Raw genomic sequence first — 26,203 nt, forward strand, 5'->3', positions numbered from 1 at the left:
GAAAGCTACCTGAGAACGCTGAAATCATCTTTCCCCTCCCACTAAATGTACTGCTTTTTCTTTCCTCTGAAAGCACCTTCAATGGAGAATGTTCTTGGTTGAACGTCACTGCTCAGGATTTACTGCGTCTTAAAAAGAACAAGTTACCCTACATAACCCAGTAATCTCTGAAATTGGGCACAGAAATAAAATATTAGAACTTCTATTTATATGTTTTTCATATAATTGCTTTTTAATATCTATTTGTGTCTTATAATTACATAATATATGGGCACAGTAGAACAAGTATATAATTTATCAATACAAGGGGTTTGCATGATCAAAAATTTGACAGGTGTGCAATCAGAAAAGGTGAAAGGCCACATAGAGGTTAAGGTATGAAAATTAAGTCAGCCCTCATTTTACTTGCCCAACATATACTAAGTTCCTGCTTTAATAAAGTAGCCTGCAGGCACCACTACACTGATTAAGCAGCAGGATGAAGGAAAGGATCCAGTTTCTTAAATCCCATAGTGTTCTTTCCTCTACAAGTTCCGGGGAGAGGGAAAAAAAAAAAATCAAAGTAGAAATTAAACACACACTGCAAACAAGTTAAAAAAAAACAACCTTCGAACAAGTCATTAAATGATCAGACCTGCTTCCCACCAGGAATCCTAACCCTGCCTTCTCTCTGCCTTGTTCCAGGAGATGTTTTCCCCATCACACTGTATCAAGTCCCCCCTTTTAAGAGGTGTCCTTTTCCTCCCCGACTCACACACACATCTGTCACCACCACACACTGCAGTGTCTTTCAACCATTCATCTCACCTCCGAGGAGGCAACATCTGGAACCAAGAATGAAGCGGCAAAATGTTGAAAATAAAAATAAAGCGGACTTTATTTAGAAGATAAAGGTGGCGGTATCAGTTTTGGTTAATAAAGTTGGGCTCAAGTGTTTTTTAACAGGTCTTTAATGCCATCACAGACTGGCATGCCAAGGGCATTCTGAATGCCAATTACAGACTGAAATTGTTTCAAAAACCAAGATGCTATCAAAAGCTGATGGAATTTGGATTTTTCTTAAAGTTGAACTAACATACTTTTTAAATAGTGACTAGATTACTTGGTTCTAAGAGTGAAAACTCGACACTGAGCAATTCCCCTTTCTCTGCAAGTCCCTAAGGCAATATTACAGTTGCCTCTGACAGCCAATATTCAACATTTCAACATAGGGGAGATGAGAAAAATGAAAAGCAAATTAATAGATGTAGTTGAAATCAATACAGGCAGCTGCCACTTGTGGCAAACCAAAGTCTAGTCTGATGCCCACTTTCTTCACATTTGCACTGACATCTTCCCAAGCAGACGGTAACTACATTCTTGTAGGAATGTGCCAAGACTAGGGTGGGGAAGGCCCAGACGATGAAAGGACAGAATGCATTCTGCATCCAGTTGCCTTAGGTGGTACAATCAATTAAGGACGAATACCTAGACTATGGAAGACCCAGTAGCCCAAGGTAACTAGAAAAGAGGATTAAATGCATAACCAGTGCAGAGTTAACTGCGAGGCACCAAGACACAATCCAACCAGCCCACTTTCCTCCCCTCCATCGCTAGATGGATCCGGGAGAAAGCATTAATAACAGCACTTGTCAACTGCTTCCCTGGAACAAAACATGACAAAACACACGGAAGGTTTTGTTTTCGTTATGGTTCTTGGTGTACTTTATTCTCCTGCTGTCTAGCTAAGCAGCCCACACAGGACAGAAATGGGTAGCACTGAAGAATGATCTAGATTTTTTTTTTCCCTCCCCAATATTCCTGCCCCTTCCTTAAGCCCTGACCAATCCCTACCTACCAGGAATGGTTAGTATATGTTATCCTCAAGAAATAACTAAAATCAAACAAGGCATTAGAAGGCCAGGCCTCTTAATAGGGCTTAGGAGCTGGTTCAAGCTATTTATTCACAATGGAGCGTCTCTCCTTCAAACACCTGGATTTTTTTTTTTTTTTTGTACACTGGTTCATAGATCGGCACTTGACTTTGAACCTGGCACCAAAAGGCACAATATCTGATACCCTGTACAAGAGCTATTTAGGGATGCTGCCATAATGGATGGCCCAAACCAAGCCAATCCTACGTATGAATGGAAGGCATAGACAGGGAGGGGAAAGGGGAAAGAAAAAAAAAAAGTAAGCTTGTGTTTTGGTAAGATGGAAAAGTGGGAATTTAAATTGCAGGTCTCATTCTATATTCCTCCCCATTCCAGGAAGCAATTCATTTTTGGAAGCAGTATGTTCAAAACGCCAGTGAAAATCCCTAGTAACTGCAAAACCAAAAGGGGAAATCAAAGTTCACCAAAATCCCTTATTGCTGAGAGATCCTAAAACCAAAATTCAGGGTGCCCTGTTCCCTTGTAAAAAGGAAAATGATTAAGTCTGATTTGTGGTAATCATGGCACATCACACTTAAAAATATTAAAGTGTGTGACCAGGGGAATGTTTGACACCATTTTATTAATCAACTTCAGTGGAAAAATATAACCATTTTTATCAAGTGCCATTTTAATCACAAGAGTTCTAGTGTGTGTGCATATATATTCACATACATATACACACACACATATGCACTTTAATTATATATTTGTTTTCTTTTATTTTGTTGTTAGTCGGTTTTGAAGTGCAGCAAGAGACCAATGCATTGCAGTCAATCAAATAAAAGAGAACAGAAGGCCAAGCAGTTTCCAAATGGTTATTTTATCAGATTTTTTGAACATTAAATTTATCCTCGTTTGCAATCCAAAAGTTACCTGAAGTTTGCTGTTTGTGTATGTGTGTGTGTGTGTGTGTGTGTTTTACTTTTATTGTATATTGTTTCCTAAACTCTTTGGCACAATTTTCTGGGGGCATTCGGACTGCCACAATACAGGTTAAGAGAGAACTTTGCTTGCTTTTGTGCTGCCAATTCTGAGCATTTAAATTTTTGGTATGTTTGGGTTGTGGCTTTTTTGTTTTGAAGTCTGCATTCTTTATTTGCAACAATTTGATTTTTCTTCTACATCCTCTAACTCCAGAGTTTTCTTTTTCTCCCCCCTCCCCCCACTTCTACATTCACAGTTGAACCATGTTTTTAGGAAAGGCGCCTTGATGAAAAGATCAGAATGGAAGCTCTGGCCATTCGTCAGTGTTTTCCCTAGAAGATTAAAAAACAAAAAACAAAAAAACAAACCCTAAAGAGCGTCTTTCCTTTTTTTTTTTTTTTATACATCTCTTGTGCTGCATCAGTAGACAGAACTTCAGTTAGTTTTATGAAATGCAACGTCTAACCCCTTTTTTTTCTGGGAAAAAGAAACTGCAAATGACTTGAAGTTGAGAATGTGGATACCGCCTCACTCGTACACACACTCATTCTCAGACTGTAGAGAAGCCCTCCCCCTCCTTTTGACGGCACGCAGACAGTACCGTGCGGCAAAGGTACACCAAAGGTGGGCTGGAGACCCAGGCTCCCATCTTTCTATCAGTAGCAAAGGCCAGGCTGCCTTTTTCAACAAAGCACCACAGCTGAACCCCGTCCCTTCCTCCTTCCCAAACCAGTCATTCCACTCAGCACCAGCCAAAGGACAGAAAAAGCTAGTTCTAGCCTCTCCTGGGAAGAGAGCGCTCTTTGTTTTTTAGCATGTCAATCCACTGCGTTTCTCTTTTCCGAGATGGCTGATGTTATGGATTCTACGAAGTCAGTGCTTACTTAGCTCACTAACAGCGCTGCTGTTGGCGGCTGCGGCTGCTGCTGTGGCAGGATTTTCAATGTGGTGTATTTTCAAGCCTCACTCACTCATCCTCTCATTCCCAAACATTCAGCATCCGTGCACACTCCTCACTTCCGGGTTTTTCAAAAGATTGGAGATTTCCAGTGGGGGTCTCAGGTTATCATCCCAATGGTAACGGATCTAAAAACAGATGGAAAAAAGGTCAATTTTTGGTGCCATCTACCTGATCAGCAGTATCTATACCAGAGGGTAGAAAAGAAACTAAAAAGATAAAAACTCAAAAATAGCCAATTTTATTGAGATCTGTGGAGTAAAAACCGAACATGTGGGAGGAAAATGAAACTATACATTTCAAAGGAGTTCGGGGCCAGGGATGTGGTTCAGCAGAAGAGCACTTCACTCACTATGGGACCTAAATTTTCTATCTGGTACCACATGCTATGAAGCACCGGGAGTAGTAGCCCCTGACTACCACTGGGGCAAGGCCCCGAATCCTCTGCTCACCCTGCTCGGCACCCCCCCAGCCCCCGACCAAAAAAAAAAAAAAAAGCACAGCAATAAAAGGGGGGAAAACAGCAAAAAAGAAAATAGCATAGGAAAGAGAATTATGGGGAAATTATGGGGAAATTGATGACTTTATTAGGGTCCAAAATGACTTGCGGATTCAGTGAATTCTAGTTATATAAGTTCTGTTCATCACCGAAAGTAATCAAGTCTTTGGTTTAAGGAAGATTAAGGTTGTACAACCCTTCCACATGCACAAGACTGAGGGACAAAGGCCTAAATCAGCTTTTCTATGAGAACACAAAATAAAACAACAAAGAGAAAGGCAACTGTTGTGTGAAAAGGCTAAAGAAAAAGCACCTCTTTTCCCAAGAAAACAGAAAGAGGGAGTGGAACAAGCTCTTACCAAGCTTGATTCTTCAGTTTCCTCAGTTCTTTTGTTGCCCATGTAGCAAGGGTTTTTGCTTTGTTAGTCTTCGATCTCCGTCCTTCAGTTAACAGTTCATGGATCATTGGCCTAGCTTCTACTAATTTCAGTACATCCTTCCCGAATGCTGTACATAAGTCCCTGTGCAAAATAAGCATACCAAAATGTAAGTTCCTGGGCTTTCAAACCAGCATTCTCTGGGGTTCCTAATATTCACCAACTTCTTACACCTAGTAGAAATTTTCATTTCTGAAACTTTAGATACAGGATTCTATTCAAGAATGAAATCGTCTCTGTGCCAAAGCATGAAATACTGCCATCCAGGCTAGTCTCAAATTCCCTTTTTTAAGCGGGGAGGTGGGGTTTGCCCATACCTGGTGGTGTTCAGGAAACCATATAGGGCATCAGGCATTGAACCTGGGTCTGCCACATGCAAAGCCATCTTTTAAACTCTCTCTCCAGCCCCTACTCACAAATTCTTGACTACATATTTTCTCATTTTCCATCAGTGCCAGTCACCTATTAGAAGCAGCGTATATAACTTACCCTATTAATCCTGCAGCACAGGCTACTACTCCATCTGTATGATCCTCATCTCCAGCAATGTGGTCAATGAAAGAAAGAATAAATTCTACTCTGGGTTGTACCAGCATCACATCCGCTGTAAAGAGAGGAAAGCGGAGTGAACAATAGCACATTTGGTATGATTACACTATTTCAAAAATTCTAAATAGTACCTGTACTGCAAACCATAATGCCCAAAAGATGGGGGAGAGATGGAGGAGGAGGGAAAGCAGGGGTGGAGGAAAAGTATCTGCCATAGAGGCGGGTGGGGTGAGAGTGGGGGTGGGGAGGTGGAAAGGAAACTGGGGACACTGGTGGTGGGAAATGTATACTGGTGAAGTGATGGGTGTTAGAACATTGTATGACTGAAACTCAATCATGAACAGTTTTGTAATGTTGTCTCTAGTTCAGTTAAAAAATTAAAAAACAGAAATCTAAATGTTCTAGTTCTATCAGGTGGATTCAGCTTGAAAAACTGGTCCGAGTTAAATACTACACATTTAACGCTGGAGTGATAGTACAGGTAGGGCGTTTGCCTTGCATGCGGCCAACCTGGGTTCAATCCCTGGCATCCCATATGGTCCCCGAGCACTGCCAGGAGTAATTCCTGAGTGTAGAGGCACAAGTTACCCCTGAGCATCACTGGTTGTGACTCAAAAAGGAAAAAAAAAAAAGCATTAAAAAAAAAAAGGCACGTTTATTCTTCCTCAGGTCAAGATACCATTCTTCAAGTAACACAAGAGACAAATATTCTTCCCCTATCTTTCAATTCAGTTGCTCTGGGGTATTGCTGGGGGTGGGTGGTAGTATGTGGCTCTCATTCATGGTCACAAAAACAAAAACAAAAAACCCCAAACAAGCAAAAAAAAAAAAAATCCAGTATTTCTACGGTAGCTTTTCCCAACAGCCTTGCTAGATCCCACCAATCTTTGCAATGCTCAAGAGGGAAAGAGAAGAGGGCTGGCGGATAGCCCAACAAGCTGAGTGCACGTGGAAGGTCAAGTTTAAATCCCCCCAGTGCTGCCAGGTGTGTCTCTCGACCCAATGATGTGAGAAAAAAACCCAGGAGAATAGTTCATTAGAATAGTTTTTCCTCCCCTTCCAGTAACCAGCAAGCTACAGAATGAAGACACGGCACAACTGGTCAAGTGCACAATGGGTTAAGCGAATGGGGCATGAATACTCAACGGTGTACGTTCTCCTGGTCTCCCTTCAATCCCTGAACGATTCCAGTATAGGCTTCCAAGCACCCTTCCCTTAGCTCATTCAGATAATCCACCATGTCATAATCTGACTGAAAGAGACAAAGAACACAACGTCACCAACTGAACATGTTTAATTTTTTTCTCAAGTTCTGTTTCTCTAATTCAGAGGTCCCCAAATTTACTATTACCCGCTTTCCAGAAAAATATTACCCAATCCCACCCCCATTAATTGTACTAGAGGCCATCCCCCACCCTGATCACCGAACACCGATTTAACCGAAGAAAACTATACTCCCTGCTCTAAGTACTTTAAGCTTACCTTGTCCACCTGGGCTTGGGAAGCCTGCTGCAGGGTATTCAATACAACCTCTAGGTATTTTTTAAACTCTCCACCAATTGCAAGAGCAATATCACCAAATACTGACAGAATCTGGGGCTTCACAGACCTGTGGACATTCTCATTCTGACAAGGCAAGGGAAAAGCAAATTAAAACAAAAATTTGTTCTGCCCAAAGATAAAAGATTCTTTACAAGATAAGCAACTACTAGTAGGCTACACAGAGAATTTATGAGCATAAAAAATAAACAGTTGCCTGGGAGGGGTACTGGGAACATTGGTGGTGAATGGGCACTGGTGGGATGGGTCCTCGACCACTGTATGACTGAAACATAAGCACATAAGTTTGTAAGCCTGTAACTGTACCTCACAGTGATCATTAAAAAAAAAAAAACAACAACAACATTAAAAAGCAAAACAAAACAGTCATCATCTCTAACTAGAGGGATCACAGATGGGGGTGGTGAGGCGGCCAGGGAAAAGTCTTGCTGCTGTCCCCTCCTCCCACCAGTTCCATGAACTGGACATACATTCCTGTCGTTTTACAATTGCTGTGGGAAAATGAACAATTTCCTTCTTCACAAACCTGTAACCAGTATTCTGGGACTGTAACAACTTCCTGTCAGAGCTTGATGCTTGTAACTAATTTTCCAGTATCTTCAAACGCTGGTAAATAAGATGTGCATATAAACACTCACCCCTAGATTCTCCAGCAGCAGCTGCATCACCTCATCACAGAAAGGTAAGATATTGGATTGCAGGGCACGGCATAAGTCTCCCACTAAGCCGACAGCTGCCAAACACACCTGTGAAGAACCAAGGAAATGTTCTTACAAGCAGAAAAAGCTACATTCGGACCTTTATTGTATAGTTGGCAGCTATCAAACAGGAGCTGATCATGTGTATGCCTTAACCCCTATACGTCCACATTTTCACTTGGCTACCTTCCTCTATCATTTGGGCCTATAGTCAATGGCAATATATTGTCCCTTTCTTAGCAGGTTCATGTTGGTAGCCAACATGGAAGAGAAACAGGACTACCTGAGTACTAAAAGATACTTTGGGATGAATGATCCAGAGGAGGCAGCAGAGGCAGCTTTAAAAAGCTCAGCTCCTAAGATACTCTTATCTACTGCTCTAGCTTTCCTCTACCTCTAATTCAGACACTCATGGCAAGAAATAAAATAGCTCAATACTTGGGACAACACAGAGAATAAACTACCTGGGCTATCAGAACCCAACTCTGAACATAATGAGTAGAAAGTAGAAATGAGAATGTAGAAGTATTTTGAAAAGCATAGCCTACCTGATACTCAGCATAATTTTTCAATCCAATGCCTAGGAAGGGCTTAAAGGCCTCCATGTATTTTAGGAATTCACCACCCAACACTATAAAGGAAAAAATTAGAACCGTTAGGGTATCATACAATCATCCCTGTTTCCCCAAAATGTATTCACTTTAGTCAGCAGATAGAGTGAAGTGAGAATTACAGCTCAAAAGAGTCAAGTTTATAACAACTCAGAGGATATAACTCTTGAGCTCCAGAGAAAATGCTAAAATCTCCAGAGTGTACTTGTACTCTGGCTGAAAAGCAAGTGGCCCTCAAGAAATGCCAAGGTTAATTCTGAACTGGCTGAAGAGAACCTATACTGCCTCTTGGCCATCTCCTCATCTGATTTTTAACATGCCCATTCCAGAACTGAGCTTCAGAACCCTATCCCAAGGCAAACCCAGCAGGACTCAACAAAGATGTGTGGGACAAAAACCCTGAGCTTCACACCCAGCAGCTCCTCCAGGGCCCAATGAGCCCCGAGTTCTCAGGGTGGCAGGCAAGCTTCCAGAACAGCTGGGTAGCCCACTATGTGCTAATCAGATCGAATTTGTTTCGTTCCATCCCACACCGGGCACTATGATGTGCCAACCTGAATCCAAAACATTAAAAGCCAACCCAGCAGGTACCAGGCATCAGGAAAGAAAATAAAAACCTTTGCTTGCTTCCTCTAGCCGTGATGAAGTCGAATCTCAATAAAACAAGTAAATTTTCAGTGAGAAAATGAAGTTGACATACATGATACAGATGCTAAAGACAACTTCCCCTGGTTGCAAACAGGCCCCCATTTACTGTAAGGAGAATGGCAGAGCAAACATATAAAATGTACCCTTATTTTCAAGTTAGCTTTGAATTAATGGTTTCTATACATGAGAAAACAGGACTATACTTTTCTTCCGTCAAAATTTCTTCATGAGGGGCTGGAGCGATAGCACAGCGGGTAGGGCGTTTGCCTTGCACGTGGCCAACCCGGGTTCATTCCCAGCATCCCATATGGTCCCCTGAGCACGGCCAGGGGTAATTCCTGAGTGTAGAGCCAGGAGTAATCCCTGTGCATCGCCAGGTGTGACCCAAAAAGAAAAAAAAATTCTTCATGAGGGGGCTGGAGCAATAGCACAGCAGGTAGGGCGTTTGCCTTGCACGCGGCCAACCTGGGTTCATTCCCAGCATCCCATATGGTTCCCTGAGCACTGAGCCAGGAGTAACCCCTGTGCAACGCCAGGAGTGACTCAAAAAAGAAAAAAAAAAATTCTTCATGAAAAACAAGACAGTGGTGGAGGGTCATGGGTATGCTGAGGTGAGGCCGTTAACTTTGTATGTCACAACTCAGAACCTTCCAAAGACATTCCCTGCCCAATTTTGACCCACTGACCTTCCACCAGTGTGCCGACTGCCATTAGGGCATCCTCTTGCACTCCCCCAGATCCAGCTGTGCTCTGGAACATCCTTAACAGGGAGGCCATGACCACATCAGAGATCTGCAAAGCATCTTGATGTTGCACTTTCCGGAGGACATTCTGTGAAATGAATGAGAGTTCAAATTTGCCAATCAAGTTTATCATTTTAGCAGCAGTAGCGTTGGTGCTACTGCTAAGCCCCATACCACAGCATCTTCAGGCCCTAGCACTGAAACATATAAGCCCCCAGACTCTCTGAGCTCCACCAGGGGGAATCATATCCCAAACAGAAAAAACACCTTTAAGCTAGCAATTAAAATTTTTGGGGGGTGGGGCAAGAATCTTTGCAATAACCAAATAAACATTACTCTTTGAAGCTTTAATAATACTGCTGTAAGGCAAACGCAACACTACACATATTTTACCATTCCTTCTATTGCCCGGTCCAGAACACAATTTATTTACCTTGATAGTTATTTCTCTGTATTTCATTAAAGTTTGCCTGACCAATTCCAATCAGTACCCTTAATAGGTTAGTCTTACTGAAATGACAACAAATTAGTTCACCTTTAAATGCCTTGCCATAATAGATTTCTTACTCATGAAATTAAAAGCATTCCTTCCTACATACTAATCCATTGACTGGGAATGGGCAAGAGATAAGCAGACAAAATATTCCTACGCTTTCTGGTGACTCAAACCCCCTGATCCCAAAGTCAAAGTTAAGGGGACTGAAGATATATTTTAAAGTTTGACAAGAAAGGAAAATGGGATTCTGTCACTGACCAAGTTCTTTGAGAACAGACTTATCAGCATCATCTATATCATTTTCAAAGTTTGGAGCATATGTGAACTTATTATCCTGAGAAGTGGGCTGTTTTCACTGAGTTAAGTACCACGGCGCCATCATACCTGAAGAGTCGCACACAGTAAAGACTGAAGGTCATTGAACTGGATCCTATCTGACGTACTCTGGATATGTGACTGCAAGGAGAATAAAGTCATACTCTGAGCACATTCTGAAATAGTCCAAGCTCTTCAATGCTTCTAATTTTGGTTTGGTTTATGAAAACCTTAAATAATCTTTACCAATGCTAACACAGAAAAGCAAGTACAGTGTATTGTGTAATGCACATATAAAATGTGGACAGCAACGCAATTTTTAAGCTGCAACCATTTTCAAAAAGATACCCCCACCCCCAACCCCTGAAGTGCTAGGGGTGTGTGTGTGTGTGTGTGTGTGTGTGTGTGTGTGTACCATGATACTGGGGACCAAACCCACTGCCTCACACATGCCAGAAATGTGCTGCAGCACTCGTGTGTGCGTGTGGCGTGTGTGGTGTGTGTGTTGCACCATATGATACTGGGGACCAAACCCACTGCCTCACACATGCCAGGAATGTGCTGCAGCACTCAGTTATTCTCTTGGCCATGAATATGCAATATTTTTGCATAAGCCTTTATCTTTCTGGCACAATATAAATTTAAACACCAAAAAGGAAGCAACAATCTTGGAGCCACAAAGACAGTTACAAGGATGAGTGCACATGTTTTGCATACAGGAGGCCCGGTGTTGCTGGGTCCAATTCTCACCTCCATCTGAAGCACCTGCTGCAGACGTTCCATGATGACCAGAGTAGTTTTCTGAACTGCAGGGTAACAATCCTTGGCACTGTTTTTTACAATTTCCATCAAAGATTCATATGCAGAACTTCTTAGATTGTTCTGGTGTCCATCTGGTCTATAAGAAACACATAGCAAAAACCTTACCTTAAAGCTTCACTGAGGGCCAAAGAGAATAGTATAGTGGGTAAGTCACTTGCTTGGCATGCATCCCTGGCACCACATAGGATCCCTCCCAAACCCTGCACGGTGTGATCCCTGAGCAGAGCCAGGAATAAGCTGGGCTTGGCCCAAACCTTCCTCACACCGCCCATATATAGCCTCACCAAGAAATGACAGAAAAAGTATCACAACACAAACCCTGCCTCACCCAGAAAGTAATGATTGTGGACTTGATATGAATTTGACCCAATAGAACCAGAAACCAAAATTTCAACCACTCAGTTAATAGCATTCCTCATACACACAGTGTACAGTCATTGCTTGAACAACTGAGCACAGACTGAACCTCTGAGCATTTTCAGGAGTGAGTGACCACTGAACACAGCCAGGAGTAATCCATGATCACTGCTGGGTATAGCCCAATGACAAAACAAAATTATCAGTTAGAAAATTTTATTTAAGGGGCTGGAATGATAGCACAGCAGGTAGGGCGTTTGTCTGGCATTTGGTCAGCCTGGGTTCGATTCCCAGCATCCTATACGGTCCCCTGAGTACCACCAGGAGTAATTCCTGAGTGCAGAGCCAGGAGTAACCCCTGTGATTGCCGGGTGTGATCCCCGCCCCCCCCAAAAAAATATTTAAAATGCATTAGACCTTGTTCTTTAAGCCTGTTGTTCTTCCTTGAACACGTATCTCGTTTGCTTATGCTTCTTTGCTTGCCTACTTCCACCCTGGAGAAGACTGTGTTCTCTCTTGAATACACACAGGCTCCCAATCTCTCCCTTCACATCTTTCTAAATTAGTCTCAGTAAGAACTTTGCTTCCTCATCAGGGACCATAGAAATAGTACAGCAGGTAGAATGTTAGGTCTTGTGTGTGGCCATCCAAAACCCGGCATCCTGTTTGGTCCCCAAGTACCACCATGAGTAATTCCTGAGTGCAGAAACACATACACACACCCCTAGCTTGCTTGTAACTAATCCTGTGACCACTGCCAGGTGTGCTAATCTGTCCCCCAACCTGACCTAAAAAAAAGTATCTCAACTTTCTCCATTTATCTATGAAAGATATCATTATATACCAGAAATTCCCAAATTTATTTGGTCTATCCCTTTTCATAAAAAAAGAAACAAATAAAAATGGGTCTTGGGGCTGGAGCGATAGCACAGCGGGTAGGGCGTTTGCCTTGCACGCAGCCGACCCGGGTTCGAATCCCAGCATCCCATATGGTCCCCTGAGCACCGCCAGGGGTAATTCCTGAGTGCAGAGCCAGGAGTGACCCCTGTGCATCGCCGGGTGTGACCCAAAAAGAAAAAAAAAAAATGGGTCTCAGTGTGCCCTGCAAAACTCTACCTTCTTGGAGGTTGGAGCAATAGCACAGTAGGTAGAGCGTTTGCCTTGCACACAGTTGAACTGGGTTTGAGTCCCAGCATCCCATACGGTCCCTCAAGCACCGCCAGGAGTAATTCCTGAGTGCAGAGCCAGGAACAACCCCTGTGCATCGCCAGGTATGACCCAAAAAGTAAAAAAACAAAAACAAAAAACCAAACCAAAACAAACTACGTTCTTTCACTTTAAAGTGCTTCCTAATATTCTAATGCGCCCACCCAGAGGGGCAGTACTATCCCATCTGGGATACAGTTACATACATTCTTAAATAGAGACAAAATTAATCTATGCTTCCTAAATGTTTCTGTTGAACATGGATTTTGGTACAGCTCCCACAAAACTTAATTCTGGGCCACACCTGGAGGTGTTCAGGGGTCATTCCTGGCAACCTCAGGGGACCATATGGGATACAGGGGATGGAACCCAGGTCAGCCTCATGCAAGGCAAATGCCCTGCCCACTGTACTATTACTCTGGTCCCAGCTCTTACAAAACAGTTAAAAATATTTAAAGACTGTCCCTAATTCTTTTTCTTTTTCAGTCACACCCGGCAATGCACAGGGGTTACTCCTGGCCCTGCACTCAGGAATTACTCCTGGCGGTGCTTGGGGGACCATATGGGATGCTGGCGGTACTCGGGGGGAACAATATGGGATGCTGGGAATCAAACCTGTATCGGCTGCATGCAAAGCAAATGCCCTACCTGCAGTGCACTCCAGCCTATCCCTAATTTTTTTTTCTTTCTTCTTCTTGGGTTGCACCCAGTGATGCTCAGAGGTTACTCCTGGCGGTGCTGGGGAGACCATATGGGATGCCGGGGATTGAACCCGGGTCTGCCGCGTGCAAGGCAAACACCTTACCCACTGTGCTATCACTTCGGTCCCCCGTCCCTAATTCTTAATCACTTAAATTTACACTTTGAAAGTCTACTAATAATAAATTGTACTAAATGCTATGTTCTTTATCAAATACCATAAACGGGTCATTAATTAATGTTATCTGGTGTGACAACTAAATTTGAACGAGCCACCATTTCTCTTACACTATAATGAAGTACTCCTGTCAACTGCAAAATAAAGGTAACGTTACAATTTTTTATTAGATTACTAACTTTATTAGATTATGTTTTCAGATTTCAATTATAAACTTTTAAAATCCTTTTTGTTTTGGGACCACACCTGGCAATGATCAGGGGTTGTTCCTGGCTCTCCGCTCAGGAATCACTCCTGGTGATGCTTGGGGATCATACGGGATGCCAGGGATTGAACCCGGGTTGGTCATGTGCGAAGAGAGTGCCTTACCCAATGTACTATTTATCCAGCCCCAAACTTCACAATTCTAAACTAGTTAAGACTGCATTTTCCTACTCTCATAAACCGATAACAGTATTTTAAAAAACCCCCCATAGTGCTACAATGTTAAATAGTCCTCACACAGAAAACAAAAAGCCTGGGAAACCAAGTCACTGCCCATTAGTGGGCAGTATCAGTTACCTGTCTGTGGTCTCGAGGAGCTTCTGAACGATGAGTTCAAAAGAAGATGACAGGCAATAGGTAGCTGGTTCTTCCTGATCATCAGCTACATCCGCAGCTTCGTAAGCAGCTTCAGAGAGGCTGGAGAAAGCCTTAAACCCAGACAAAAATTAGTATTAGTCCTGAAAAGAACTCCATTTCAGGATCCCCTCACTCCCCCTCAAGTCAATGTGAGAGGTGTTCCTTTCCAAATGTCATCTAAGAATAGGTCATGCTAGTGAATCCTTAGCTTCTCTGTCAAGCTTATACAGACAATTTTAAGGTTTCACCGGTATTCTTTTAAAAATTTGAGAAGTTGGGCTGGAGACCATGCAGAAATGTCTCCATGGTCCCCGAGCCCAGGCAGCGCAAAACCCAAACCACGAAACCACCAATCCTGAGTACCACTGGGTACTGACCCCAAGAACCAAATGTTAAATATTTTCTTGTTTAAAAGTAGCAGAGTACTTTCGCCAACCACAAATGGCTTGCCACTTCAAGTCCTCTTCTCATTCATAACTTCTTGCCTCCTTCCTTATTTTAACTTCTCCCCCTAAACCTCAGAGGCCCTAAAGAACTACATTTCCTATACTGACTCAGCACTGGTGACGCCTACCTTTCTTCCCTCTTGCCACTTTCTCAAGCAGTGCTACTTTCTGTTGCCTGCAACTCTCTAGCTCAATTAACATTTCTTGTCCTTAAGCAAGCGAAGGCAGAGAAAATGAGGAGTTTTCCTGCTAGGTTAGGCATGACTGCTCAAAATGGTTCGGGAGCCAGTCACCATGAGTCAACAGCTCCCACTGGCTCATGCAGTTACCATCTCTCCCACACTTTAATTGAAGAAATTAGAAAAGAGATGCTATTCAGAAAAAGCCTTCCAATGGGGTAAACCCATTTTCTCTCCTACGCCTCCTACTTGTCAACGGCTCAACCAAGCTCCTTATCTCACCAGGAAGAAAACTTCTTACCCAGCACACATTTGAAGCCACTCTGGGTTCAGCACTGAGGCCTTCAATCAGACACTGCAGCAGGGGAGTCAAGTAGACATCATTGATGGCAGCTTCAGGGAGCAGCTCACAAATTCTGCCTACAGTCCATGCAGCTGTATCCCGAACAACAACACTGGGATCTTTCATTAATTCTATTAGGGTGGGCATAGCCTGAAAACAAAAGAGTCATTAGCAAGGTCAAACAAAGATTAACATTCACGCTGACCCCTCAGAATCCGCAATACTGATGGCCGGATTTTTAACTCCAAGAATCAAGATAATGCTGTTATCTTAAAAGATCTGTCTATGGACTGGGGATATGGGTCAAATGGCAGAGCACATGCCTAGCACATGCAAGGTCCTGAGTCCAATTTCCCGCACCACCTGGTCATATCAAGCTCTCTTAGCCCCTTGAGCATCCTCTGGCCAATTTGCACAAAACTATCTGGCCCTATCAAGCAAAGAATGGATAGCCAGCAATAAAATTAAAGTGATGGCTGGGACTCAATGGCAGATCCATACATTTCTCTGTGTGCATTCACATAAAGAAGAAAAACTGCAAGGATCCAACCCAAGAGCTAAGGATGTTATCCCTTGGCTGTGGCCAGAGAGATAATACAAGTGGATAATGTATACCTGCCTTGCATGTGGCCAGCCCAGCTTCGATCCCCATCACCTTATATAGTTGAGCACTACCAAGAGTGATTTCTGAGAGCAGAGCCAGGAGTAACCTGAGTAGCGCTGTGTGTGGCCCTTGGCCACAACAAATATTATCCCTCAGGGGGGCTGGAGAGAAAGTACAGTGGGTAGGGTGTTTGCCTTGCAAGTATCCAACCTAGGTTTGATCCCCAGCATCCCATATAGCCCCCTAAGTATTGCCAAGACTGATTCCTGAGTGCAGAGCCAGGAAAAAGTTCTGAGCACCACTGGGTACGGGCCAAATACAAAAACAAAAAAAGACTATCATCCCAGGGCTGGGTAGTTCAGTAGGTTAAGCTGTGTACATGCCTGACACCCGGGTTCTGTTTCTTAGCACCACTAAGTTGTACCCTTGCCACTGACAGCATATAGCCACCTAGAAACATCATCATCATCATCATCATCATCATCATCATCATCATCATCATCATCATCATCATCATCATCATCATCCCGTTGATCGTTGAATTTCTCAAGCGGACTCAGTAACATCTCCATTCGTCCAAGCCCTAAGATTTTAGAAGCCTCCCTTTACTCGTCCTTTCAACGATGCCGTACTGGAGGCTCTTTCAGGGTCAGAGGATTGAGACCCAGCTTGTCACTGGTTTTGGCATATTAATACACCATGGGGACCTTGCGAGGCTCTCCCATGTGGGCAGGAAACTCCCAGTAGTTTGTCAGGTTCTCCTTCGAGGCCGCGCGCTTCCGGGAGCTGGCTTTTAAGTCTCTGGATGCTGGCCGTTGACAGGATTACCCGTGTAATCCTGTCAACCACCTAGAAACAACCTTAGTAATTGACTACTTGTAACTTTTCAAATAATCATTCTCTAAAGCAAAAGATATGGGACACTGGTAGTGGGACTGGTGTTGCGACACTGTACGCCTGAAACAACTATTCTCAACAACCTTGTGAATCATGGTGTTTCAATGAACATTCCTGGGGGGGGAAAAATAAGAGAAAAAAAAGCCCTCTGTCAGCTTCACCTGTATAACTAGTGGTTTGAGTTGATTGGGCTCTGGGCCTTCTAGGATACAGCCGAACGCCATCACTGCTGCGTCCCGGTATCGCCAGTCAGGGTTCTTGATGTGTTCCTTAATGAAGGGGAGGACATGTGGGACGATGTCATCTTCACAGCAGGTGGCCAGGAGCATGAGGCACACCCCTGCGGCTTTGCAGGGGTTCCAGTCGTCGTCGTCATCATTTTCGTCCTAGTGGGAAGAGGTGGCAATAGTTTAGTTTTTGATCAAAGTTATCACTTTAACTCAAAGGTCACTGAAACATAAACTCAGGGCAAGTGAATCGAAAACCTTTATGTTATCTCTTCAACAAAGATTCATCACAGTCTACCCTGTGTTAAGCAACTTAAACATGGAACTGTATGAAAAACAGATACGTGCAACAAAAAAGAACATCAGAACGAGAGTTCTATGATTCCAGTTATATAATGTTCAGAAATCTGTCTTTTGTCCACGGAATTAATGGCGAGGGAGTTAATAACTAGGAAGCAAACTTGAGAAGGGTTTCCACTGTGCTAGCAGATGTAATAATTTCAGCAAAAAAAAGTTTAACAGCAGTAGGTATATGGCTCAGTGGTAAAATGTATGTCTCACGTGTGAAGCCCCACATTTAATCCTGACATGGGGGGGGGAAGGAAAAAGTGAATAAACAAGAATCCAGATCTTCTCTCAAATTAGAATTCCAGGGGCTGGAGAGATAGCACAGCGGGTAGGGCGCTTGCCTTGCACGCGGCCGACCCGGGTTCAAATCCCAGCATCCCATATGGTCCCCTGAGCACGGCCAGGGGTAATTCCTGAGTGCAGAGCCAGGAGTAACCCCTGTGCATCGCCAGGTGTGACCCAAAAAGAAAAAAAAAATTAGAATTCCAGGTCTATCTTCTTGATTGTGGTCATTCACACCATATAATAACTTGAGGCAGGATGCTGTACAGTTTCCAAAAATTATATACCTCAAGAATAATTTGTTCCCAAATGAAAAAATGCACAACAGAAATACAAAAAGCAAAAAATAGCATCTGTAGGGACTAGAGCTGGTGCAAGTCGTGGAGCAAAAGCCTAACGAGTGCGGCTCTAAATCTACCCTCAAGCAAGCATGCCCCATGTCCAGCTGCTCTGAGCAGTCAGTCTGAACAGCTTTGGCTCCAAGTACTGCTATCTACCTGTGTGTGTAACTCGAAGAGGAGGCACAGGAAACCACCTGCTCTGCATGTAGGAAGCCTTGGGTTCAATCCCCAGAACCAGGGGCTGGAGCAATAGCACAGGGAGTAGGGCGTTTGCCTTGCATGCGGCCAACCCGGGTTCAATTCCCAGCATTCCATATGGTCCCCTGAGCACCGCCTGGGGTAATTCCTGAGTGCAGAGCCAGGAGTAACCCCTGTGCATTGCCGGGTGTGACCCAAAAACAAAACAAAACAAAACAAAACAAACAAAAAAAAAATCAATCCCCAGAATCGGGGGTAAAAAAACCAAAGTAGCCACAGATCTAACTCAGCAGTGGACTGCTTGACTTGCAAGTGTGAAGTTGAGTTCAATTTTCAGAACTGAAAAAAATTATTTGTTTTTGGGCCTGGGGATGTGGCCCTGTGGTAGAACATGATGCCTGGATTTGATTTCCAGTACCACCAAACAAACATCTTGAAAGACCTGATGAAAATGTATGTAAGGAATCCAATTCATTTCAAACACCACAGCTCTTCAGTTATTTCTGAGGCTGTCTTGTTGAAAGTCAACCTACTTTTCAAAGTCAACCTGAAGTATCAAATTATACTCTTAGTTGCAAAGCAAATTTGTAGCACTAAAAGTCAAAGCTTTTTTCCTCAGAGCACTCCCAATTATTTGGCTGTTTATTACACATGCACTAGCAGAAGAAGCAAATCACTCCACTCCATACTAATTAAAAATATAATATATAGGGGGCTGGGTAGTGGCCAAGTAAAGTACCTGGCTTGCAAGCATGAGGCTAAAAGTTCAATCCTTAGTGACACCCACACCCACCGAGCAAATCCTGACAGCTGTGTAGTCTTCGCGCAGCAAAGACCACAACCCCATAACCCAAAGAGCACCGCAGGCAGAACGTGTGCATGAATACAAAGAACAACCCCGTGGACCACAGATGGACACAATTGCCTCTCACAGCAAAGTACTACAGCCAAGTGTGTATGACCCTGGTAAGTCAACAGTAGAGGGGGTAAAGGGGGAAAATAAATTCCTAAAATGCCTTACAAAAAAATACAGTTAAACGCGAATAGTAACAGACAATACTTTAAAACCTCTGCAGAGATGCAGCCTTCAGCACTCCCCACTAAACCAACAATAATAAAAAATCTGAACTGCCCCTTTCCTTAAAAAACAAACAAAAATATGACACAAAACCTGCTCTTTGGGGACCAGAGTGATAGTACTGCCTTGTTGGCAGTCAATCCAAGTTCTATCCCCAGCACCCCATATAGTCCCCTCAGCCCCACCAGGAGTGATCCCGAGCTCAGAGCCAGGAGTAAGGCTGCGCACTGCCAGGTATGGTCCTAAAAAACCAAAAACAAAAAACAAGGGGCCAGATCGATAGTAGAATGGTTAGCGTGCTTGCTATGCACAAGGCCATGCTGGGTTCTATCTCTGGCACTGTATATGGTTCCTAGTCCCTGCCAGGGATAAACCTTGAGTGCTGAGCCAGGAGTGAGCCCTGAGCACAATCAAGTACGACCCAAAAATCTAAACAACAAAACTTGTAGGGCCAGGGTCCAGAGAAGCGATTAGGGCATTTGCCTTGCACACAGCTAACCTGGGTTAGATCCCTGGCATCCCTGAGCACTGTCAGAAGTAATTCCAGAGTGCAAAGGCAGGAATAACCTGAGCACTGCCAGGTATGGTCCCAAAATGCCCCTCCCCCAAAAGAAAACCAACCCTGTAGGGGCACAGATACTGTTCAGGAACACAGTACTTGTCTTTCAGGCACAAGTCATGGGCTTGGTCCCAACATCACCTCATATGCAGCACTGTTTGGGATCCACAGTACCACAATCAAGCGTACATTTGCCATCAAAGTGTGACCAAGCATAGCACTATCAGAACCCAGTATGTAAATAAACCCAAATCATCCTAACAACCAAAGGGGAAAGAGACTGATACTTAAGATATCTGGGCCGGAGTAATAGTACAGTGGGTAGGGCACTTGCCTTGCAAGCAACCTACTGGGTGGGTTTGATTCCCTGGCACCCCATAATAGTCCCCAAGCAGCACTAGGCCAGGAGTGATTCGTGAGTACAGAGCCAAGAGTAGCCTTTGAGCATTACGTGGTGTGACTCAAAAAATAAAACGGGCTGGAGCGATAGTACAGAGGGTAGGGCATTTGCCTTGCACGCGGCTGACCCAGGTTCGATTCCCAGCATCCCATATGGTCCCTCGAGCATTGCCAGGAATAATTCCTGAGTGCAGAGCCAGGAGTAACCCCTGTGCATCACTGTTGTGACCCAAAGAGGAGAAAACAAAAAAAACCCACCAAAAACAAAAAAACAAAGCCAGAAGAAAAAGGGACACACACACACACATCCATATTCATGAGATTGTTATTTTGGTTGTAGGAAGTCTTATTAATTGGATGTCAATAATCATGGAGATTAGTTAAACTCTTTCCCAAGTTGGAATCCTTCATCAGTAACTGAGTAACTCATACCCAACTTGACCAGTTTCCCCTTATTTTGCGGAGTGCCAAGGATGGTCTCACAGGCATTTGGTTCCAATACAAGAGCCCTGTTCAATATTCATCACCGCAATGTCTATACTACATGTCTGTTCTGTTTGGACAATGTAGCATAAGAGCCGTGTGTGAAGAATTTTTCTGATTGAGATGGAAATGTTCAGACTCATTTTTTCAGAGTCCAGAAAAATCTTAGAGCTCCAGTTCAGCTGTTACATCTATAATATCATCAAATGGCTGTCAAGTTTCTGCATGAAACCTATTCAACAGCAAATACCCCTAGCAAGGTTTTAGCTTCCGTGGCTATATTTGCAAAGCAACTCACCTGCTTAGTTAGTGTCTGTGTGAGGATTGGAACCAGGTACTGTAGTGCACCCTTGGCATAAAACTTGCTGGTGTGCTCTGGGGGCCGTCCTTGTTCTGCTGCCTAAGGAGAAACATTAGACAAATTTTGGACAGGAGCATATAAGCTCATACTAAAAGCATACAATGAGCGCTGTCCAGGGGTCTGTACAAAAATATACGGAGCAATGGCAACAGTCGCTGTGATCTCTGGAGGTGCTCATTTTTTGATCTACTTCAATTGAGCCTTTTAGGCCATACATATAATAATCTACCTTGAAACTCTAAAGTAACTTTAAATACATTCTTTTTTTCACAAGTTCAATTCACATTAACATGCTGTCATCTAAGTGATCTGGTGGATCAAAAGACGTAGTAAGTTTACATAAGGATGCCAAAAATAAGACAGTTTTTTGAAGCACACAGGCTGGTAGCAAACCTTACATTTAAAGACTGTAAGCACAGATCACCTTTTTCTACATCCAATCCCTTCACCAATGACCAAACTATAAATTGTGCATCCCAAGCCAACATCAGGACTTGGAAATTTAACTCGCTATGAGATAGCACATCTTTCTGCTGCCCCCTTGTGTACACAGTACCAGCACCGAGGTTTGTAACAGAGCATGCCTGCATGAGAAGCCTCTTTACCGATTTCGCTCCCCAAAAGGGGTTTTGGTTGGTGGGAGAATACAATCTCTTTCTTAACAATGGAAATACCTCTAAGCCCAGCAGAACAAAACCGTCCCAGAGGGGAGTATTTACAAAGTTAATGCTTTCCCCTCAAAGAGAGCCACCCTACTACACTCACCTCTGAAGCCTCTATGGCCAAATCCATTTCTTCGTCACAGACATTGGACCAAAACTCTATTCCTTGTAGGGCCACCTCATCAATGTCACTTTTCATTGCTTCAATTGTGATCTTCAGAGGGGGCAAAAGGGGGGCGGGGGGGAGAAAGACAAATCCCAAATTAAGTGCCGGTTCAGGTAACTATTTCTAACCACAGATATTTGTGTTTCAAAAATGTAAACTTGGGCCAGAGCAATAGCACAGCAGGTAGGGTGCTTGCCTTGCGCGTGACCAACCCAGGTTCAATCCCCAGCATCCCAACTGGTCCCCCCAGCCCCGCCAGGAGTAACCTGAGTAACAGGAGTTAACTCCTGAGTATCACACCAGGTATGACCCAAAAAAACCAAAAGCAGCACCCCCCGCCGAAAAGTAAAACAGTTATGAAAGATAAATAAAACATTTTAAGACAGTCTTATTTAGCAGCACAAGTTCTCTTGGCACACTACTTATAAGTTTAAATGCAACACGCAAGGAATTTCCTATATTTCATAATACTATGCTAAAACCAGAGAATAACAAAATAGAATCTAACAATTTTGTAATTAGCCACAAGACTGAATTACGTAAAGACAGAAATACTCACTGCAAAAAGAGCTGGGCCCATATATGTCTCCATATACTGATAATATAAGGACATTATCTTCACCAGATTTTGTAAGGCAGCCACTCGAACCTTTTAAAAACAGCAGGTTAAACAGTTTAATAGAACAATAAAACAGGACTTCTCACAAACAAACCACTCCCATTCTGGAACTCTACTTGTTGAAACAAATAGAAAGTTCCCTCTTGCACCCACAGCTGCCCGTGTCCCATCACTCCAGCACCCTGGCCCCAGGTGGTGGTTAGTGTCCATTTTAGAAAATGGTACCAGAGGCACGTACTGGCCATGTTGCCAGTCTACCCCCAAAAAAAGGAACCACATTCCTGTTTTTTCATTATTCAATGCTATTTTCCCTTCCTTCTCTTTACTTTTAAGGTTCCTATAGACCTGGCAAAACCAAACTCATTAATGCACCAGAACAGACAGTACCCCCGTAAGCCTCAGCATCAGAAATGTTGTTCCAATGGCCACAATAAAACACGATCACCTGCAGACCTTACAGCAACCAAGTAGCAAGGCAAACAAAAACCATCTCCCTTAAAACCTTGAGAATGGCAATATTCATTATGTTCTCAAGTATGGTTTGTCCTCCAACATGGAGAAAAACTCTTAATAACCATAACCAAAATCACTGATTCACAGTACTTTAAACTGCTACGCCAGACTTGGATTTCATCAAGTAGATTTTTTCTTACACCTTCATACTTACCCTTGTATCTGGACACTGTGTGGCTTCGCAGACCACCTGCATAATAAAGTGCCTTTCAGACTACAAAAGAATAAAGATAAAAAAGCATTAGAAGAGAACAAATCATATACATCAAGACCACTGACCCTGGACCGATCAACAACTCTTCTTCCCACAGCACAAGGAAGGCTGTAGAACATTTGTACCCAAGGACAGGGATGTGCCTCCAATGGCACAGCAAATGCAAAGCATGTGCAAGGCCTTCAGTTAAATCCTCTCCACTGCAGGACACCCACAGACTGCTCTGCCAGACAAGAGTGTCCTACACTGAGCTTAGCCTGAGGGTACAAATAAAAAGGAGTGGGGAGATTACAGGGGTTAAAGCACTTCTTTGCCTTGCATGTGTGTGATCCCAGTTCCAGTGCACATATAGCATAGTTATACATCTGAGGATGGCTAAGAGGTAACTCCTAAGCGTACCACGTGTAACCCAAAAGCCCCACCCAATCCCAATTTAAAAAAGGAAAGTTTTCCTCCAGGAACAGAGATAGTACAGCAGTTTAAGGTATTTGCTTTGTATGTGGCCAACCCTGGTTTGGTCCCCAACACCTCCATGAGCAATCCTCTGAGCAGAGCCAGGAGTAAGCACTTGGCACTGTTATGTGGGTCCCCAGTGATCAAATCTGGGTTGGCTGCATGCAAGCCAAGTGCCCTATCCACTGTACACTGGAGTCCCTAAATTTTTTTTTTTTTTTTTTTTTTTTTGCTTTTTGGGTCACACCTGGCAATGCACAGGGGTTACTCCTGGCTCATGTACTCAGGAATTACTCCTGGCGGTGCTGGGGGACCATATGGGATGCTGGGACTCGAACCTGGGTCAGCTTCGTGCAAGGCAAACGCCCTACCTGCTATGCTACCATCGCTCCAGTCCCAGGAGTCCCTAATCTTTTAATCCCCCAGATAACCCTCCTTAACAAGACTTGACTAGAGAAGTAGACTAGAAAACTTAGGCCACAGGACTTAAAACAAACCCTACTTTTAAGTAGGAAAACCAATTTTCCTATATTTAAAAAAAAAAAAAGATTTTGTAATAACTGCTGGATTTTGGAGACAAAATTTGTTTTCTCTCAGAACAACAAAAATCCATTCAAAAGGACATATGCACATCATTTTCACTGCAGCACTGAGCAGAATACCAAGGATATAAAATCAATGTAGGTGCCCAACAACAGATGAATGGATAATGAAAATGTGATATAAACAAAATGGAATACTATGCAGCTGGCAAGGAACAATGAAACCATGCAACTTGTTGTAACTTGGATGGAAATGGAAGATCTCAATCATGTTTAGTGAGTCAGAGGAAGGACAAATAGCTGATGATTTCTGTGGCATACAGAAAAAAGAAAGAGGGAATGCAACAACCAAAAGGGGGGATACTTCGATACTATTTGACTCCTGAACATAGAAATAAGGAGGACAGGGGCTGGAGAGATAGCACAGCAGGTAAGGCATTTGCCTTACACTTGGCCTACCTGAGTTTGATCCCCAGCATCCCATATGGTCCCCCAAGCCTGCCAGGAGTAATTCCTAGTGCAAAGCCAGGAGTAACCCCTGAGCATCATAGGGTGTGGCCCCCTCAAAACAAGCAAGCAAACAAACAAGAAGGACATACCAGGAGAGAGAGTACAAAGGGCAAGGCACTGCCCTGCAAGAGGCTGACCTGGTTCAATCCCCAATACCCCATATTGTCCCCTTAAGCATCACCTGGGGTGAGCCCTGGGCACAGAGCCGGGAGTAAGCCCTCAGTACAGCCAGGTGTGGTCCAAAAAATGTGTGTGTGTAGAAATAAGGGAACCTGGGGAAATGGGTGAAGGGAAATTAACTCTAGTGGTGGGCTTGGTCTTGAAACACGGTATGCCTGAAACTCAACTACAAGTAACCATATAAATCAAGGTGCCTCGGCATTTTTTTCTTGTTACACCGCCAATTGAAGTCGAACAACATGACACGTTGCCGCTTCACCCAAAAGCGATGTCTTTCCTCTGCCCTTTCTTGACGGCTCAATGGGTCATTAGTGAAAGGCCCACTGAGTGCTTTTAAAAGGGTAAGTGCATTAATAAAAACTTTTCACTGTGAAAAATTTTCTGAGACATATATACATGTTGAACTTAACAGGAGAAAATAAATGAAGCTTGCGGCTGGAATAACAGTACGGTGGCTAAGAAACTTGCTTTGCGCTCAGCCAACCCAATTTCAACCCCCAGCATCCCAAATGGTTCCCCCAAGCACTGCCAGGAATGATCCCTGCGTGGAGAGCCAGAAGTGACCGCTGAGCATCGAAAGATGTCACCCAAAAACCAAACCAAAAGGTTCCTTTGCATCTCCCCATGCCCTATTTGCTATATATATATATATATATATATATGTATATGTATATATATGTATATATATATGTATATATATATATGTGTATATATATATATTAAAATTAGAGCCAAGAGGCCAGAGCAAGAGTATACTTGCCTTGCACATGAATGCCTGGGTTTGATCCCTGGCACCCCATCACCCGCCGCCAGTCCCACCAGGAATTAATTAAGTCCTGAGCATTGCTGGATGAGACCCCAAAACCAAAATAAATACAACTAAGGCCAAGAAATGGCAAAGGGTCAAATAAGTCTATTTCTGGAACTATATCCCACGAAAAAGGAAAACCAGTTCGCTAAATAATTGTACACACATATGGCCGTAGCATCATTAGTTGTAATAAAAAGCAGAATGACCCAAATGTCCACTGACAAATGAACAGGTAAAAATATGGTGCATATAGTGAACTTTACTCAGGCCTTTATAAAAAAGAAAGGAAATTTTTTTTTTTCTTTTTGGGTCACACCAAGCGATGCTCAGGGGTTAGTCCTGGCTTTGCACTCAGGAATTGCTCCTGGCAGTGCTCAGGGGACCATATGGGATGCTGGGGATCAAACTCGGGTCGGCCGCTTGCAAGGCAAACGCCCTACCCACTGTGCTATCGCTCCGGCCCCAAAAGAAAGGAAATTTTTATACAAGTCACAACAGCATATGTTTTTTCCGTGCCACAAGCAGCAGTGCTCAGGACTTACTCCAGGTGG

General features: G+C 43.4%; 1 protein-coding gene and 1 non-coding gene across 2 annotated transcripts in view; both read right to left on the reverse strand.

Annotated features, from left to right (window-relative positions):
* Positions 1-852: 852 nt before the first annotated feature.
* The window catches only part of KPNB1 (karyopherin subunit beta 1), a 35,392-nt gene continuing 10,041 nt past the window's right edge, over positions 853-26,203 (reverse strand). The window contains exons 6-22 of the mRNA XM_004608712.3: positions 23,097-23,156; positions 22,370-22,459; positions 21,748-21,858; positions 20,920-21,021; positions 16,868-17,092; positions 15,164-15,355; positions 14,178-14,308; positions 11,105-11,252; positions 10,424-10,495; positions 9,487-9,631; positions 8,090-8,172; positions 7,482-7,589; positions 6,766-6,909; positions 6,430-6,535; positions 5,224-5,338; positions 4,657-4,818; positions 853-3,926 (exon numbers count right to left, since the gene is read on the reverse strand). Coding sequence (XP_004608769.1) covers position 3,926; positions 4,657-4,818; positions 5,224-5,338; positions 6,430-6,535; positions 6,766-6,909; positions 7,482-7,589; positions 8,090-8,172; positions 9,487-9,631; positions 10,424-10,495; positions 11,105-11,252; positions 14,178-14,308; positions 15,164-15,355; positions 16,868-17,092; positions 20,920-21,021; positions 21,748-21,858; positions 22,370-22,459; positions 23,097-23,156 — 1,995 coding nt within the window. The 3' untranslated portion in view covers positions 853-3,925. The remainder of the gene's footprint in view (positions 3,927-4,656; positions 4,819-5,223; positions 5,339-6,429; positions 6,536-6,765; positions 6,910-7,481; positions 7,590-8,089; positions 8,173-9,486; positions 9,632-10,423; positions 10,496-11,104; positions 11,253-14,177; positions 14,309-15,163; positions 15,356-16,867; positions 17,093-20,919; positions 21,022-21,747; positions 21,859-22,369; positions 22,460-23,096; positions 23,157-26,203) is intronic.
* LOC129404015 (small nucleolar RNA SNORA21) lies at positions 25,049-25,184 on the reverse strand. The gene has a single exon (XR_008629626.1). It is a non-coding gene; the product is annotated as a small nucleolar RNA SNORA21 (small nucleolar RNA).

This window comes from Sorex araneus, chromosome 3, assembly GCF_027595985.1.
Source record: "Sorex araneus isolate mSorAra2 chromosome 3, mSorAra2.pri, whole genome shotgun sequence".
Taxonomy (NCBI): Eukaryota; Metazoa; Chordata; class Mammalia; order Eulipotyphla; family Soricidae; genus Sorex; species Sorex araneus.